This window comes from Triticum urartu, chromosome 1A (genome assembly GCF_056163025.1).
Source record: "Triticum urartu cultivar PI428250 chromosome 1A, HENAU_Tu73, whole genome shotgun sequence".
Classification (NCBI taxonomy): Eukaryota; Viridiplantae; Streptophyta; class Magnoliopsida; order Poales; family Poaceae; genus Triticum; species Triticum urartu.
This window is the reverse complement of record NC_141873.1, coordinates 259662321-259679029: the sequence shown is the minus strand read 5'-3', so window position 1 is coordinate 259679029 and position 16709 is coordinate 259662321. Positions and strand designations below refer to the sequence as shown.

General features: G+C 40.7%; 1 protein-coding gene across 5 annotated transcripts; it reads right to left on the bottom strand.

Annotated features, from left to right (window-relative positions):
• Positions 1-117: 117 nt before the first annotated feature.
• On the bottom strand, positions 118-14381 carry ATRX (P-loop containing nucleoside triphosphate hydrolases superfamily protein). Of its 5 annotated transcripts, none has more exons than XM_048672973.2 (26): positions 14138-14378; positions 12998-13359; positions 12401-12466; positions 12223-12318; positions 12027-12119; positions 11350-11540; positions 11004-11241; positions 8902-8997; positions 8278-8367; positions 7707-8189; positions 7310-7587; positions 6966-7053; positions 6679-6882; positions 6244-6363; positions 5849-6015; positions 4947-5088; positions 4623-4772; positions 4475-4530; positions 4103-4403; positions 3759-3900; positions 3618-3673; positions 2852-3084; positions 1517-1720; positions 1357-1435; positions 1000-1235; positions 118-741 (listed from the first exon to the last, which is right to left on the bottom strand). In XM_048672973.2, exons 2-26 carry the CDS (start codon positions 13310-13312, stop codon positions 363-365), a joined length of 4503 nt encoding a protein of 1500 aa, XP_048528930.1. In that variant the 5' UTR covers positions 13313-13359; positions 14138-14378; the 3' UTR covers positions 118-362. The 5 variants fall into 5 exon arrangements, with proteins under 5 accessions (XP_048528930.1, XP_048528952.1, XP_048528941.1 ...); XM_048672995.2 differs by having other exon boundaries at positions 8290-8367; XM_048672984.2 differs by having other exon boundaries at positions 12401-12463.
• Between the last annotated feature and the right edge of the window lie 2328 nt (positions 14382-16709).

The window sequence follows — 16709 nt, the reverse complement described above, 5'->3', positions numbered from 1 at the left end:
GCACATGCTCCCGACTTTGTAGCTACCCTTCTGGCAGCAGATTGTACGCCTTTACGAGTAATAAAATCCATTTTCCACCTCAAAATGAAACCCCCCTAACAAAATTCACAGCTCGTCTGCAGACCAAAAAAACTCGATTCCAATTAATTCCGTAAGTGAAACTCCTGACAACAATCCTTCACCGACCAGGTGAAAAACTCAATTCCAATTAATGCAGTTCTCCATCTGTACCAAAAGGTGAGATTTGCCCTCTAAGTATGTACACTAAAAGCCTCTCATACAAAATGCATACTACGCGCTAACCCTTAAAAAACGAGCTGAAATGCGTAGCTGTGATTCCACATGGAGTAAGCCAAGTGGGGTCACCTCAATCTACCATCTGATCTGTTTAGTGTCTCCCAACTAATGGTCTGGCCACATTCGTCACAGCTTGTCGTGCATCCAGCTTTGGTACCGTGGCTTCTGAGAGTCAGCATGTGGTTCAAGTTGGTGCATTTCTTCTGGTTGTTCGAATGAGATTTTGGTTGCTGCGCCTGCCGACTTCTTGAAGTAACTTTAGGCGGGGGAGGGTTGCTCTCTATTGGTTTTCTCTCGTGATCATGTGCAGCTTTCCTTGCCACGGCATCCAACTGCTGCGATTGTTTAAAATTTGACCATGCCATATCTTGCTCTTCCTTGGTGAGTCTTTCCTCTTCGTTTTCTTGCAGAAGAACTTCGTGTTCATGGTAACCTGCAATCCACCTGTAAATTTGAAGCAGATATTACGCCTCCAGCAACAACTTAACACACATATACATTCATAGCAAGAAAACAACATTAATTAATGTTTGACAAAAAGAGGATGCTGGCAGTTGAGAAAAGAAATAAACGACGTCCCATGTTTGATAAGTTTATGAACTCCAAATTATTGGGCATTATAGATTTTATAACATCTCATTTTCTTACAAAAGAGATTTGTGAAGTGCTTATAAGTTTTAACATAAATAGGTTAGGCATTACCGAGGGTGATCACTAAGTAGGTTCAGCATGAGCGTGTCCACCGGTAGTTCAGTGCTATTGGGCATGGATAGCTTCTCCATTCCAACCTTCGTGCGATCAATTATGGTATCATTCCCACTCTCGTCCAACAATTCCTCATCACCAAATTCAAAGAGATGCAACATCTCTTCTTTGGAAATTGTTCTAGATACTTGTTGTCTATCCACCACTCTTGCTGCGAGCCCTTCTTTTGTCACCTATCAACAACCAAGAGATTCATATTGATAAGATTCCAAACAAGACCTTTATTTTAATATGTAAAAAAACAATTTAGTTCTAACTTGGGACCCCACCAGAAGGCAGCAAATGTCACAATACCTGCCGCTTATATATTTTCTCTTCCATTGTTCCATGTGCCATTAGGCGGTAAGCATACACAGGTTTCATCTGGCCATACCTGTATACAGAGTACACATCAAATAAACATATAATCACATAAAAATGCAAATAATGTGTGAATCATGCTACTAGTTCTTACCTCCAAACCCGATAAATGGCCTGCAAATCATGTGTTGGATTCCATGAACCATCCAGAAGGACCACACGGTTTGCTGCATGAAGGTTGACACCCAGAGATCCAGCTCGAGTAGATATCAATGTGCATTTTACTCTTGTGTTTGCAGGGTCATTAAATCTTTCGACAAGGTTCTGCCGCTCGGATGATGGAGTGCTCCCATCAAGCCTGTATGGCACACAGTACAAGTGTGTGGTATTTGGAGAATTAAAATTGATGATACACAAATCTTTGCAGAACAGGGTGCTCAAAGTAACAACACCATCTTTGCATAAATAAATAATTATTATAAACATTATTTGTCAAACTACACGCTGGCAATACAGCAGTCATCTTTGCAGAAATAGTGCCAAAAATGCTGCCATAGGGGACCAAAATGATCCAAAAGCTTATTTCAGCATGGTATGTCATGATTAGTCGCAAGCTTCAGCTGTCATAGTTATGTCAGCTTGTATTGGCACCAGCAGCAAGTTAGGGGCACCTGGATGAGGATATTCTCGATGAAATTTTACAAAACTGAAATATCCTGCCATCAACATATATTTTAGGAAGCAACACAAACACACACATTTACCCGAGTCGCAAAAAATTTAGCATCCCTGATTCATGCAATGTCCTAAAGAATCACCAGTTACCAGCCAACAAGAACAGGTCCTGTTTTCTGAACCCCGTCTACTTCAGTGCTATAGAATTAACCACCCACTCTCTTGCAGGATTGCTTAAAAAACAATATAAGATCATTTTTCAAGCTATGTTAGCTTGAAAAACAATCTTATATTGTGGGACAGAGGGAGTACATTGTAGTTAGATTCAATCCCAAAGAACTGAAAGAAAAGAAAAGAAAACATAACCCAGCAAGTTTCCAGCAAAACAAAGGCACCATGAACAACTGTTATAAAGGCATGCAAACTCTTGGAATAAAGGCACATTTTCTTTCACATTATCATGCACTCCCTCCGTCCCATAATATAAGAGCGTTTTAACTAACAAACTGCAAATTATTCATGATGTATTTTTTTAGTTTGCTAGAATAAACATCATATTGTGGTAAACACTTGCATACTGTCGTCACAAAAAAAAAGACACTTGCATACCAATAGGTTCAGGTCTTCAGTTGTCCACACCAAAAATAAGTTAATCCAAAAAATAGACGAATTGACAACAAGTTATTATGGTTCTCTCATACGCACGCCGAAACAACAAATTAAAGCAACACAAAATTGTTAAACTACCAAATCCACACCAATAGTTGTACGATTCATGTCTGTAAAAGAAATACAGTCAAGTGTGGAGGTATACCTGTACCAGTCCTTGCCCTGCTTCCAATATTTGCCTTCTTTTCCTTTGATTTGCATCTTAGATAGATAAAACTCCACCAAATCCAAAGTGGTCAAATTCTGGCTGAACACTAGTGCCTTGTCACCCAATTCATAACAAGTCGCCAGTATATCAAGGAGCAAGACCATTTTGCCACTGTAATCTGCTTCCTTAAAAGTATTATCATCCAGAAGGTTCTCCCACCAGTTACTTTCCTACAGGAAAACAGAAGCACATAAAGGTAAAATTTTCATAATCAACAACATTAATGTGCGGGTGGAAAGCATTGCAACACTAAAGGGTCTGCATATGTTTCAATTAATCCACCATTATGGTCCATATAGACCATATTATATTACTCCCTCCATTCCAAAATATAGTGCACCCGCACTTCCTGAGGTCCAACTTTGACCATAAATTTAACCAACGAGACCGGCTGTGGCGGGAGGAAAAATTATATAATTGAAAACTTCTTTTGAATACGAATTCACTGGTATAACTTTTGCTCCTGCTGCAGTCGGTATCGTTGGTTAAATTTATGGTCAAAGTTGAAGCACGGGAACAGAGGAAGCACTATATTTTAGAACGGAGGGAGTAGTAAACAGAGACCCAGTACACAGCTGGAAAGTATAAATAACTGGATAGCATTGTATGCACAATGCACTACAGAATATCATGCCAATTTAATTTTTGCAATACTTTCAATTGGAAATTTCTGATAATCTACATTGTGTGAATAATCAAGTACCTCGTTCAGTAAGTCAATTTTCTTGGACTGCTGATCAGTCCTACTCTTCTGTTTCCCTGAAATGACAAAAACAGTTCAAACCAGGTGCAAATTCTGCACAGAAGAACAAAAGGGAAAATGCATCGGTAAATAACAATTTACCTCCATTTGGCAGTTGAATTTCAATATTATGATTATCGTCACTAGAACTCTCATCCGTCAGAAAGTTCTCAACAGCATCTTCTCGGCGCAGACTTCCTCTCTGCTCTTTAGCCATCTGGAGAAGGCCCGGGTGGTTCCATATCTACACATTAACATATAGTCCAGCATAAGGAACAAAAGTATAAATAAATATGATGATGGTACAACACAGTAATACTAAGGTTAGTTCAAAGCTGCGACTCTTATTTTGGATCGGATGGAGTAGCATTTTAGCAACAACAAATAAGACCATACAATGTTACATTTTTTTATTTAATGAAATGCACAATGATTCAAACTTATACCTGGGCTAGTTTTTGATATTTGGCAAAGAAGCCACCGTGCTGATAAGGTTTTTCAGAAGTGCCGCTTGAGAAACCATGCACATCCAAGAATCTTCGGTATAGTTTTCTTTGCAGTTGAGAGAGCTTTACGGTAATGACAAAAACCTTCTTCGGCGGTAGATCATTCTTCACCACATTCATGTCCATTCGCTGGACAAAGCCTTTCAGCTGTTCATACAGAATGTGTGACCGTTGGTTCATGATCTTGACATCATCTGATGTAGAATTTGTGTGCTGCCCATTTTCGATCGGGTTCTGGAACCTGATAGAGCAAGACGTCTCAATCCCAAGATTTAAAGACAAAGGTGCCAAGGTAACTGAGCATTACATTACCTATTGCGGAATTCATGGCTGCTTCCAAGAAAACCTTCCCTGACAAAATCAACCATCTGTTCATAGGATGAACCAAAAGCCATTAGGCATCAAATATTGTCAGTAACTGGAAGATAAAACTGTATATGGTGAAGTGCAAGTTCCTTACACAGTAATATTCCATCAAATTATTCTGTAATGGGGATCCAGTTAACGCAATTCTTCTTTGCGTCTTTACTTGTTTTAGAGCGTGTGTAGTGTCGGCCTTCCTATTCTTTATCATATGTGCTTCATCACATACAAGAATATCTGGCCCACACTGACAGTGCCATGTAAGTGAAATACATCAGAACCCATGGCTAACCGAAAACATTATACATCATAATTCATGCAAGACATGAACATCTACAAGTTATTATGCTCTCATATAAAGGATAGTGAGCTGGCATACATAAAAGCTTGAAACAAAATAACAGAACAAATGGAATATCACCTGCAACGCATTAGAAATCTCATCTGCAGTATCTTTTTCCTTCACATGTCTTCCAAGAGATAAGTTCCTAAATGATGAATAACCAATGAGAAGTACTCCACCTTTTGCTCGCCACTTGTTAAGTAAATACAGCCTTTTTAGCCTGCGAAAATAAAGGTTAGAGTGGAAATATGTACTTCCATGATAAATACTCCCTCCGTTCCCAAATATATGTCTTTCTAGAGATTCCAACAAGTGACTACATACGGAGCAAAATGAGTGAATCTACACTCTAAAATATGTCTACATACAGCCGTATGTTGTTGTCCATTTGAAATGTCTAAAAACTAAAAAGACATATATTTAGGAACGGAGGGAGTATTAATAATGAAAACATCACAGACAGAGTGAACCCACATTTCCACAAAATATTTACATATAAACACACAGGTTTTTCTGAACTAAAAACTATAGAAGAAACCGCTATGTTTCACAGCTGCACGATTCCAGTACAGGAACAGAACTCCTTCGTATTAAACCAAGTGAGTGTTGCAGGTAAACTTGAGATAAAAAGTAAGGGTTACACCTGATGTTTCAAAATTTAGGAAAAACACAACAGACGCACCAAATAAAATCCTTAATTTATGTCACAAAATACAAACCACCAATCGAGCTCCATCTTCCATGGTAGGAATCAATGTATCAATGGTAGTAGTTGTTTAACATAACAGATGACCCTTTTCAGGGTAAAGATTTCTTTAAAGGCCGGTACAAGCTAGATTGTTACTATACCAATTGCAGTTGAGCACATTAAGTTTTTACAAGATGGAATTATTGGCACCAAGACAGCCTCTAGGCTACACCCATTGAGTAAACAAATTTAACTACGTTAACAGTAACACAAAGGATAACATAATCCGCACCTCGGAACATCTTCCAGCATGTACACACGAAGGGGCTTTAGTTCGGCCGGTTGCCACTTGGTGAACTCTTTCTTCCAATTATGCAGAACATTAACAGGGGTAACTATAAGTGCCGTGCGGAGTCCCAACTGGGCACATCTCATAACAACGTACAGGAAGGTAATAACCTGCAAAGTATACAATTCATAAATATAGGTATGCAACCGGCCAAACAAAGGCCGCCTTGAAAAGCATTAACGCTTGCTACATAATTAATAGCAATTAAGCACATACACCAAAACCGGTAAAAGTGAAAAGCACACATCGCATACGTTAGAATAGCTCCCAGCACATAATTTAAATCGACATCAGAATATGTTCATCTAACTGGATCAAGGTAAAATACGAACACATACCTGAAAAGTTTTCCCAAGCCCCATGTTATGCGCCAAAATGCACCCAAAACCTTTGTCACCAGATTTGACTGTTCTAACAGACTGGATAACATTTTCCCACATAAATATTATTCCTGCTACCTGAAATACGAGAATGCAACATATAAGGGGTCCAGTCACAGTATGGGGTAGAGGTCATGACTGGTATGCAAGTGACATGGTGCCACCTAGCAAACAATTACAATTAAAGAATGCTAAGCATTTTAAAGCAAAATTATGAAAGCAATGGTAGGGAACACATTCAATCATCATGTGATAAAGATTTCTATTTGTACATTTCAGTGCAAGCACATTACAAGCCAGCACATCATTTTTGATACAAGGTTTTACAAATCAATTTAATTGCAAGGATGAATGCGCATCGCAGTGTTTAGAGGGTATATATCAAATACAAACCTGATGAGGCTTCAGTTTAGCAGATATGCTGCTTGGAATTCTAACAGGTTCCTCGTCTTCCTCCCTGGCAGGGTTGACAATATGGCCATCCCCAGCATCCTGTAGGAAGACTTCCAATACAGCCCCAGAGGAAGTTCCAATGTTGCTGCTCCTTAACTTGCTGGCAGACTGCTCATGCATTGACTTCAAATGTTCTTGCCTAGCCTATAAAAGAATGTACAAATTACAACCTGGACAGCTTCCACTAAAAACAAATGTTAGATATGTCAAAGCAAAGGAGACTACACCTTCTCCATTGCAATTTTACGCTTTGTTTCCTCCCCAAGTTCTGTATCATCCATGATTCTTCTTATCTTCTTTTTCCTTTTGTGCTTGCTGACCAGGTTTTACATATTCAATTAGCTTGAAAAAATCTTCAGTGCTATATCAATAGTGTGATAAATAATACTCCCTCCATTTCTAAAGATGTCTTTTTAGAGATTTCAATACAAACTACATACGGATGTATAGACATATTTTAGAGTGTAGATTCACTCATTTTGCTCCATATGCAGTCCCTTACTGGAATCTCTAAAAGGACTTATATTTAGGAACAGAGGGAGTATACTGGTAAAAGTGCAAAAGGGCATACCTAACAGGGTCATTGGTTTCGGTTCCAGAAGTGTTGTCACCCTCGAGATCAGAAGATTCAACACCACTCAGAGCCTTGTCACATTCAGAAATTAAGTGTTCCAGTTGACTGGGTTGGCAGCAGCAACACTGCCAGCCAGTGACTTTAGCTTCTGATATGCATTTCTCACCAAGATTCTTTAACAAGCATTTTGTACAAAAAAGCATCTTACAGGAACTGCAACTTAGAAGTTGTTCACACTGAACACACCAGGTGCAATAACCACCAGATACAGGGCCCTGTAATAAAAATAAACAGCATGGCTAAGAATATTACAAACGCATTGTTCATCCCCCAAAAAGAACTGATGTTATTTTCAAACGGTTCAAAACTATCAGCAAAGAGGGTAAGTATTCACCTCAAGACGGTTCTTCTCTATCACCAGAAATCTGCAAGACCCACAAACAGCAACATCCAGTACTGGGTGACGATGCACATCAGAGGCATTCAACATTTTGGTGCAAATTGTGCACTTAAAAGACTTGGGTAAATCCATATCACTAAACTTAGGGCTTTGTGATGGGAAAAGATCAAGATCAATAATGTCAACCCCCTTTTCAAGCTCTGCTGAACTATGCTCGCTGTCCTTGATATGCAGAACTAGCTTGCTGTCCATCTGCATGTCATCGTCACTCTCTATCACTACAGTTTTTGACCTCTTGTGGTCAAGCTCAACATCATCTTCACGTGTTCGCTTCAGCAACTCAGCGGAAACTTCATCTTTATCCATTTTCTGTTTCTCAGATAAAGGACGACCCCTGTTGGCGTCCAAAACACCATCATCTAATGACAGAGGTAGCTTACAGCATCCATTTGATGACGAGGTCAAACCGACGTTGCCCTGCATTGAATGTTAATTAGAGCACCCAAGAGAAACAGAACCAATCCAGCTGAGTAAGAAAAAGACTGATCTCGCACCAAATACTAACATGAGCAGGTACCTTGCACCAGCCGTCTGTCCTTTTTTCCATATAACGCCGCAAACGTTTTATCGCCTTTGCATCATCTTCTTCTCTTACCTACATAAGGTATTTCAGTGATATTTACATTACAACAAATAACATATGATGTACAGCATATCAGCAATCCTCAGCTTTTAAACAAGCCGTTATGTCACTTGTATTGCAACCGAATCAGAGAATCAGCATGACCACATAGTACTGTGGCGGTGTTTCCTCATAAAAAGAAATAGGTACTGAGCAATAAAGAACAATCAGGAACAGTAGATAGATACAAGGATTATAAGCATCGCAGCGAAGTCATTGGTATGCAGGGTAAATGTTTGCAATCAGCATTTTACCAAGTAGACATGTAACTATAAAAACGCCATTTGAGATTTTAACATATTATGCATCCAGCGTGAACAAAACATACAACTCTATCAAACTAGGAGGAACTAGGTGTTATAGAAAGCAATAAATCAAGTAAAAAATGGAAACAAGCACACACACACGCACACACACACACACTAAGACTACACAAAAAGCACAAAGGAGATATCTAAGGATAGGAACATCAGGACAAAGAAGGGTGCATGGTTAGTTTCGACTGACCTTTCTGTATTTTCTCCTCTGTTCTTCAGAAAGCTCTATTTCATCAACACATTTTATGTCATCAACAGCACCATCAACTTCAGCTATCTCCTCCACCTATATATAGAATAATAATTGGAACTTTAGAGGAACTATTCCATGGAAAAAACAAATAAAATAAGTGGAAATTTGGATGATGCCAGCTTTACGGAAAATACCAGTATAATGGTAAGTACCATGGTGAACCAATTACACGAAAGAATAATAAACATGTTACTCAAAACCAAAAATAAAAAATACTGTCTCATTATTAAAACTGAAAAAGGATGCAGGGAAATAATATAATAATGTCACCCATTTTCTTTCTAGAACTTATAGAAGAGCTTTTAACAAGGGTCGTGCTACGCGTCAACCGGCGGATCTTTTGAAAAAATCCGCCGCCTCGACAGCCGCTAGATGTGGCTTCATTCAGTGATCCAGCCAAGTCCTTGTCATTGCAACAGAGACGGTGTTGCAGTATTTCTGCAACAGAGCTCATGTTGTAGAAAATATTTGCAACAAAGTTTTTGTTGTAGATTTTTTCCTCACTTTTTGTAACATAGATGATGTTGCGGAAAATGACTTTTGCAACATGGATGGTGTTGAAGATTGCAATGAAAGATGTTGTCGCAACTGCCCCGCTGTTGAGTGACCCCACAGGAAACACGTTGAGTACGAAGGAGACAGTCAATGTGTCGCACGAGATTCAGATTCTGCAACAACCTAGTTGTTGCGGTAGGGGAGATTGCAATAGTGGCTCAGTTGCAAATCTATAGTATGTAAATAGGTTGATGCCCGAGTCATGCAAACAAATCATATCCGACGGTCATAGAGACAGCGGGCGCGTGCGTCGTTTTCAGTCGGATGATCGTAAGCGTTTTCCTTTTAACAACAATGTTTATAAACAATTTTATGATGCATAGCTTCTATAATGATCAAAAATATGGCATCGTTACATTAAAATATATGTTGCATTCTTGTCTAATGTAAGCACAAAAAATACAACTGACAGGTGAACTCAATGTGCACAAGAGGAAAATGTTTCAAGATGCAATGATGCTTAGGTTGATGGACATTACAGTAGATCAACTAACAAAAGCATCACCAATCTGTAAAGAAAATGTATGGGGGGAGCATGCACGATGACTCACTTAATTCTTGGATGTTTTCAGTTTTGAAAGACCTCAAAGCTAATTGTGGTGTACGTATTAGTTACTTAAAACACATGCAATCCAGACGAGATGCCTGCCCTTGGTGACTCAACTTACACCTAGTTTTGTTTGCCAAACTCACCCTTCACAAACTGGACCTTATATTTTGAAACAGAGGAGCAATCGAAGGCACAAAGAAGGTTAAAGAAACACTTAATGCATTAGCTTTTGGTGTAGCTTTCCCAGCTAATTGTATATCAATTTCCCTAACATAAATACATAATACCCATCAAAATGTTACTGATTGACAAGAATGCTGCCTTGACCCCAAAACAGGAAGTACTTGCAACCAATATCAACTTCCTGAAGAAGTCATCTAATCTGAACTGGAGGGAGTAGTACTGAAAGCAATGACGACATATAAGATAATTGATGCGCTTTCAACAATACAGCTCCAGCATTAGTTTTGCAAGATCAATCTAGACACTTTGTGAACATGCGAGCACTGGGGGTACTGAAAGTGTGGCCGCATTCATGTAGTAATACATTGTTACATGGAGGGAATAGTAACCTGGATAACAGGATTGGTCATCAAGACACCGTGCATGCAACGGTTTGTAACCACACCATATCATATTCATTATCAAACATACAAGGTATACCTTTAGTTGTCTAATCTTATCCAATTCATTTGACCTGATGTTGCACTAACCAGATTGCGCACTTCAATAAATACAAATTCAAGTTAACTACTACTAAAGTTTACATTTCCCCAGACTGGAGAAGCATCAACAAGAATAGCTTCCTCTCTAAGGGAAATACATAAGTTTAAGATAGAATTATATTTCAAGAACGTATTGGATGAGGCATGAGGCTAAGTAAAATGCAACGGTGACAACACACGATATAACAATGATCAGTTAAAGCTGGTACCTCATCAACTCCTGGAAATTGGAGACCTAAGGCGGCAGCTTCCTGGGGTGTATTGGCCAGATAAACTGATGCCCAGTTACTGCTTCCAAAAGAAGTTTTGGCACACTTAATAGATTTAATAAGTTCATTGAATGAACTCCAACTTTTCTCATGGCACTGTACAGAATCATCATCCACAACAGGAACTTTTCCTGCAAGAAAGCCACTAGCACCTTCCTCCAGCAGCCTTCCATGTTTTCTGTTTGAGGCAAGTAGACTAAAGCTCAGGCTCAAAAAACAGAACAAAGGAGTAACCAACTTCTGTCCATGACAGTTTACGTCAAAAAACTGTTTGCCCTAACATTACCTCCTTACAGGTCTACAAGACTGCAGGTACTCATCAGCTTTTCTGATTGATAGATTAGCTTGTTCAGGAACTTGAGAACCAGCCCAATGAGTCCTGTTTTTCCATGCTTCAGTCTCACAAACATTTGGCGCTTGACTTTCTATTGATTTATAAAGGCTGGGAAGTTCAACGCCAGCAGCATCAAGTTCTTCCTGGAGTTAAAATTGCAATTTAGCACCTAGAGATACTGAAATAAACATCTACCAAAGGAAATGTAAGTAAAATAATGTCTCAAATTTCCTTCAAAAAAGTAAGTCTCAATTTAATATGACTAGAGTTGTGATATACTTTTTTCGAAAAGGGGCGCTTTAGATTTAAGCATTACACCCGGCCTCTGCATAACTAAGATGCACACAGCCAACACAAGGTCATAGCAAGTTTAACAAGTTTAACACTAATCGCCTTTGTTATTATGTCTTAGCAAGGTCGAGAACTTCCGCGAATCTAATCAAGAGACTAGAAATACATGGTTAATCTGGTGATAATAATATGAATAAATAATGAAACTTATTTTTATTTAAATAAATAAATAAACAGGGCATTTTGGACATGCATAGGATATCACATGGCACTGAGATATAATTTATCACCGGGTTTATTGAATGAACAGAAAGATCCTCTTTCGAACAAAAGCATACCAGCAGAACAGCACTACGGATCTCCAAATCATCAAGTTCGGTTGACCATTCCTTCTTGAATTGCTCCATCTCAATTGCCACAGCTAAGTCCAACTATTTTAAGTAAAAAATATATATTATATATCATTGTATTGAACAGAGAGAGTAACAGTTAAGAATTTATAAACTGAAGCAAAACATAAACATATTCACAAACCGCATCTCCTTGGAGCCTCTCAGATAACTCCAATCTTACTTCAGCCTCAATTTTTTCAAGTGATTCCTTTTCAAGTGATTCTTGCGCCTCAGCAGCCTGAGTGTTACCAAAGAAAACAATGAATTAAATGCTCAGGAAACAAAGGTGTCCATAGGACAACAGGGGTTATAAAGGTTACTTTGCTCTCAACATCATGGAATTCAGCAACTAATTCTTCGACTTTTTCCTCGGGCAGAGCCACCTGCTGGAAATCAATTGAGAGAACTTATAACCAAAATATGCACCCAAAAGATGGATGACGACACATCAAAATTACAGATTGCTGAAAAGAACTTGATATAATGCAGAACAGATTTGAGTAACATAAGTTGCACCTGCTATGTTTCAATCTGTTCAGCCAATCAATTGTAAATCAAAACTGAATCAATCGACAAGAGAAACCAAACTAGCATAGTATATGTTAGGCATTAAAAAATACAATCATAGAAATGTTGAGGTGCAGCTGCAGCCTGATAAGATAACATTGATGATTAGTCTAGACATCATAAATGTGCTTCACAACTAAGGGGGGCAAGGACAGAGAAAAGTATATCAAGCAAACAATAGAAAATACTAAATGGTGTTCATCAACAAAAGCTGTCGAGAGTTTCATGTCAAGTTGCCATATTAACTACAATCCATACAGTAAACATACATTTTTTAGGGACATGGTGACCATACTTTTTTCTCTGATTTAGAAGTTATGATCTCGAAATTGAACATGTTATGCACAAACCTCAATGTCTGTCTCCTCAACATCAGACTCTGAAGTTTGTTCATTCTCTGACTCGCGGAGAAATCCATACAGGTCACTGTCTGAATCATCATCAGTGCTAGTGGATGCTTCTTCATGCACGCTATTGTCCGTTTTGCCACATCTGTGTTCCTTGTGCTCCTCAAATGGACCTTCTATGATGTTAGTTTCTACTACAACTTTGTTCTCATCCCCTTCAGATTCTATAATTATGACATCATCTACCGGCTGTCCATTCGAGTGAAGAGCTTCTGTTTTATTTAAGTCGCCATCAGATAATTTTCCATTCACATCCATAGCTAGTGTTGACTAGCAGCGCTGCTACACATACATACACTTGTTTTCTGCAAAACACAAAGAAGACAAAGATTAGAATTATTTGAAGGTAGAATTTACACATATTCAAGCAATAATAAAAGAGATAGTAAATGTCATGTACTTTCTACATTTTCGTGAGCAGCAGTTAACAATTTAACAATAATGCAGTACGACCCGTATCATCTATAATGAAGAACTAAACAGAGCAACATCTGAAGAACTTGGCAGTTGGGACTAGCATGAGCCGACCGCCGCACTGAATAAATGTTTGCAGCCACACCATTGCTGGTGGGACCCCATGCGTAAGACAAAACATGTTTCAGAATGCCAAAAGCGTCCTGCAGTTGGTTAGTCAAATCATTTCAACTCGCAGAATCGCACCGAACCCGATCAACCGAGAAATAGACCAGACACCATGACACGTCACTAAACCCTAAACAACATCTCGCATGCAGCATCAGCAAACAAGGAAACTTCCCGTCATTCTCCGAGAACGCTTCAGCCTTACACTGCACGCGCAGAAAAGAGACGCGCCAAAACATGGAACCGAAAACACCCAAAATAGGACACAGCACGAATGAGAAAAACAATCGAGCGGTCCCGAGGGGCCGAGTCCCCCCGCCCAGAAACGATCACATTCCCCCAGCAATTCCAACCGCTCACCGGCCGCCATTTCGTCGGAGCCGATCGGGGGAGGAACCGCTCGAACCCCCTCCACTTCGATCACGGAACACCATTCCTTGCTAGAGCAGGGCAAAGCAGAGCCAGGCGCGCGGAGTACAGGGAGAGGTGGCGAAGATTTACCTCGGAACGACGCACGCGGGGAGCCCCTTCTAGGGTTTTCGTGCGCCTATGCGCCCAAAAAACCCGAAAAGGGCGGGCCGGGGAGGAGGCGAGGTGCGGGACGAGGTGGGCAGAGGGGCGCGAGGTTCTGTGGGGAAAGCGAAGGGGGAAGATGGGGAAATTGGGGAAACAATGAACGGGAAAAGGAAGGTTTTCTTTTTTTTATCGAGGGAAAAACGAAAGGTTTCTTCACTTAACAGGAAGCGAAACGACCCACGACCCGCCTCCTGCTTTTCAACTCGTCGCTCCTCCTTCCTGCGTACTCTACCCACACCACGACAGGAAAATACCCCTCTCTCTCTCTCTCTTTTGCGAAAACACCCCTCTCTTTACTTTACGTTTTTTAGGGGGTTCCTCTCTCTCTAATCTGTACCTCCGCACGGCGGGAGACGAAAAGTTAAGGGGGGGCCTCATCTCGACTTTTCAGATTTTTCTTTTGTTGTGTTGGGCTTTGTGTGAAATTAAATGGAATGTAATTAAAAAAATTACAAGGAATGAAGGAATGTAATTATTTTAAGTCTTTTGAAAACAAAAGTTTACGATCCAAAGACGCATGAGACTAGACACAGCGAAAAATAACTTAGAATAGTAACATGCATATTGAAGATGGATTTGAAGCACTCGGCGACACAGACCTACGAAATCTCGGCCGACTGCTAGCTCTATCGGGATCCGAGCCACTTTGATGGAAATCATTAGAGCAAGTATAATAGATCCTACTCAGCAGGCTGTAAGCTGCGCCACATCAGCAAAAAAAACAACCGGAGGAGAGAGGAGGCAGGAGAGAGACGGGAGCCGGCGCTCCATCTAGCGCCCGGCTACAGCACAAGATACGAGCACATACAGCCAGCATGCAGCCTGTGTGAAAGCTAAAAGACAACGTTTCCTCCCACATATGAATCATGTGAGTCCCTTTTCCTCAGTCCACATGCAAGCATTGAATGCTATAGCCAGCCTAATAATTAATCTACAGTCAGCCTATTGTATGAGTATGGTTTTAGGAAGACTATAAGGTGATGTGGCACTGGTATATAGCCCGTAGCGGGCTCTTCTATTAACCATGCTCTTACAGATTATGAATACGCCACCGCCTACGTACGACGAAACAGTAGCTACATGTTCTGAGTCATTTATTCTATCTACGTGGGGACATTCAGTTTGTCCGGCAAGAATTAAATGAATCCATCATCACATATCTGTGGAGTCTTCTCCTAGCCCGCAAGCACTCCATTGCCAAATCTGAAGAACAGACTTCCTCTCCTCTGGTACTACTGATTATATTCCAAACAAAAATTGCAGAGAATAAGAGGATTTGAGTTGGGTAATACTTGTGTGCATCCGATTATTAGACAAAATCTAAAGTAGTTGTACTTTTTTTGGCGAAAGAAGATGATCCATTCAGCAGATCGGCTTTTCCTTCCTGTAAACTGCATCGATTGCATGTAAGTTGTTTCGATTTTTAACAAGCTAGATGGAGACCCTGAGTCAAAATCAAAGACTCCAAATCTTATTGTTTCATTTAAACATTGTTGAATATGTAAGATGTGACGCCCTGAGACCGATGCGCCAGGTGTCTTTCAATTATTCGTTGTTGTTGCCTTGTCATTTGCTTGCGTGTCGCATCTTGCCATGTCATCATGTGTATTGCATCATCATGTTTTTAAAACTTGCATCCGTTCGGGTTCCCCCAGTTCCGTCTGTTGTTCGTTCTGAGCCCAGACACACTCGCACGCGTCCGCGGCGCGTCCGAAATATTATTTTATAAGTGGCCGGAAAATATTTTTGGAATGGGATGAAAGTTGGCGTGCGGTGTTGTTTTGTTGTCAGTAGACCGCCTGCCAACTTTCATCGCATTCAGAGTCCGTTTGACGCCCCAACGGATAACTATAGCGACAATATAGTCGGTTAAATCGTCGGATTTTCGGTCTCCGGAAACAGTCGCCGGGTCTCTCTCTTCTCTCCTCTCAGCCCTAGGCTTTCTACACAGCCCACTACCACTCACCGCCAGGCCCTACCTAACCTCTCTCGTCAGCCTCGACCCTCCTCGCGCGCACGCCTGAAAAGCCGTCCCGGACCCGACCCGGACAGTCGTCACCGTTGGGTCCGGATCATCCCCAAACATTTACAAAACATCACAGTTTTCTTATTTGGACTCCCTAGCTATTTTATTCGCGGTCGTCCATTGCGATCGGAGGGACGAGTTAGCCCCTAATCTAAATCCAATGCTATAAATAACCAGTCAAACCCTAGCCTATCCTGTCCAATCCACCAATCCCCCTCGCCGCCGCCACTCTCTCCATCGGGATCCCTCCCGATCCACCACCTCCCCTCGTTTTCAGCACCGAACCAATCCCGAGCCACCTCCCGATCCGAAAATCCACCGAGCCAGCCAGCCACCACCAGTGACCTCAACTGCCAAGCCGTCGCCCTCTCCCTGCTCGAACTTGTGCAGCAACAGCTCCATGTCGGAGTCCCATCACCACCCTTTGTCCCGTCGGAGCAACACCAGCAGGACCAGCCCCGCATCGCTCCC

What these genes read in the sequence shown, in the direction of transcription:
- ATRX (XM_048672973.2), bottom strand. Translation starts at nt 13,312, where the DNA reads ATGGATGTGAATGGAAAATTATCTGATGGCGACTTAAATAAAACAGAA. An exon ending in GAAACCAATGACCCTGTTAG is followed by an intron (nt 7,054 to 7,309) that starts GTATGCCCTTTT and finishes AAACCTGGTCAG; the next exon opens with CAAGCACAAAAGGAAAAAGA. An exon ending in AATTCAACTGCCAAATGGAG is followed by an intron (nt 3,674 to 3,758) that starts GTAAATTGTTAT and finishes TTGTCATTTCAG; the next exon opens with GGAAACAGAAGAGTAGGACT.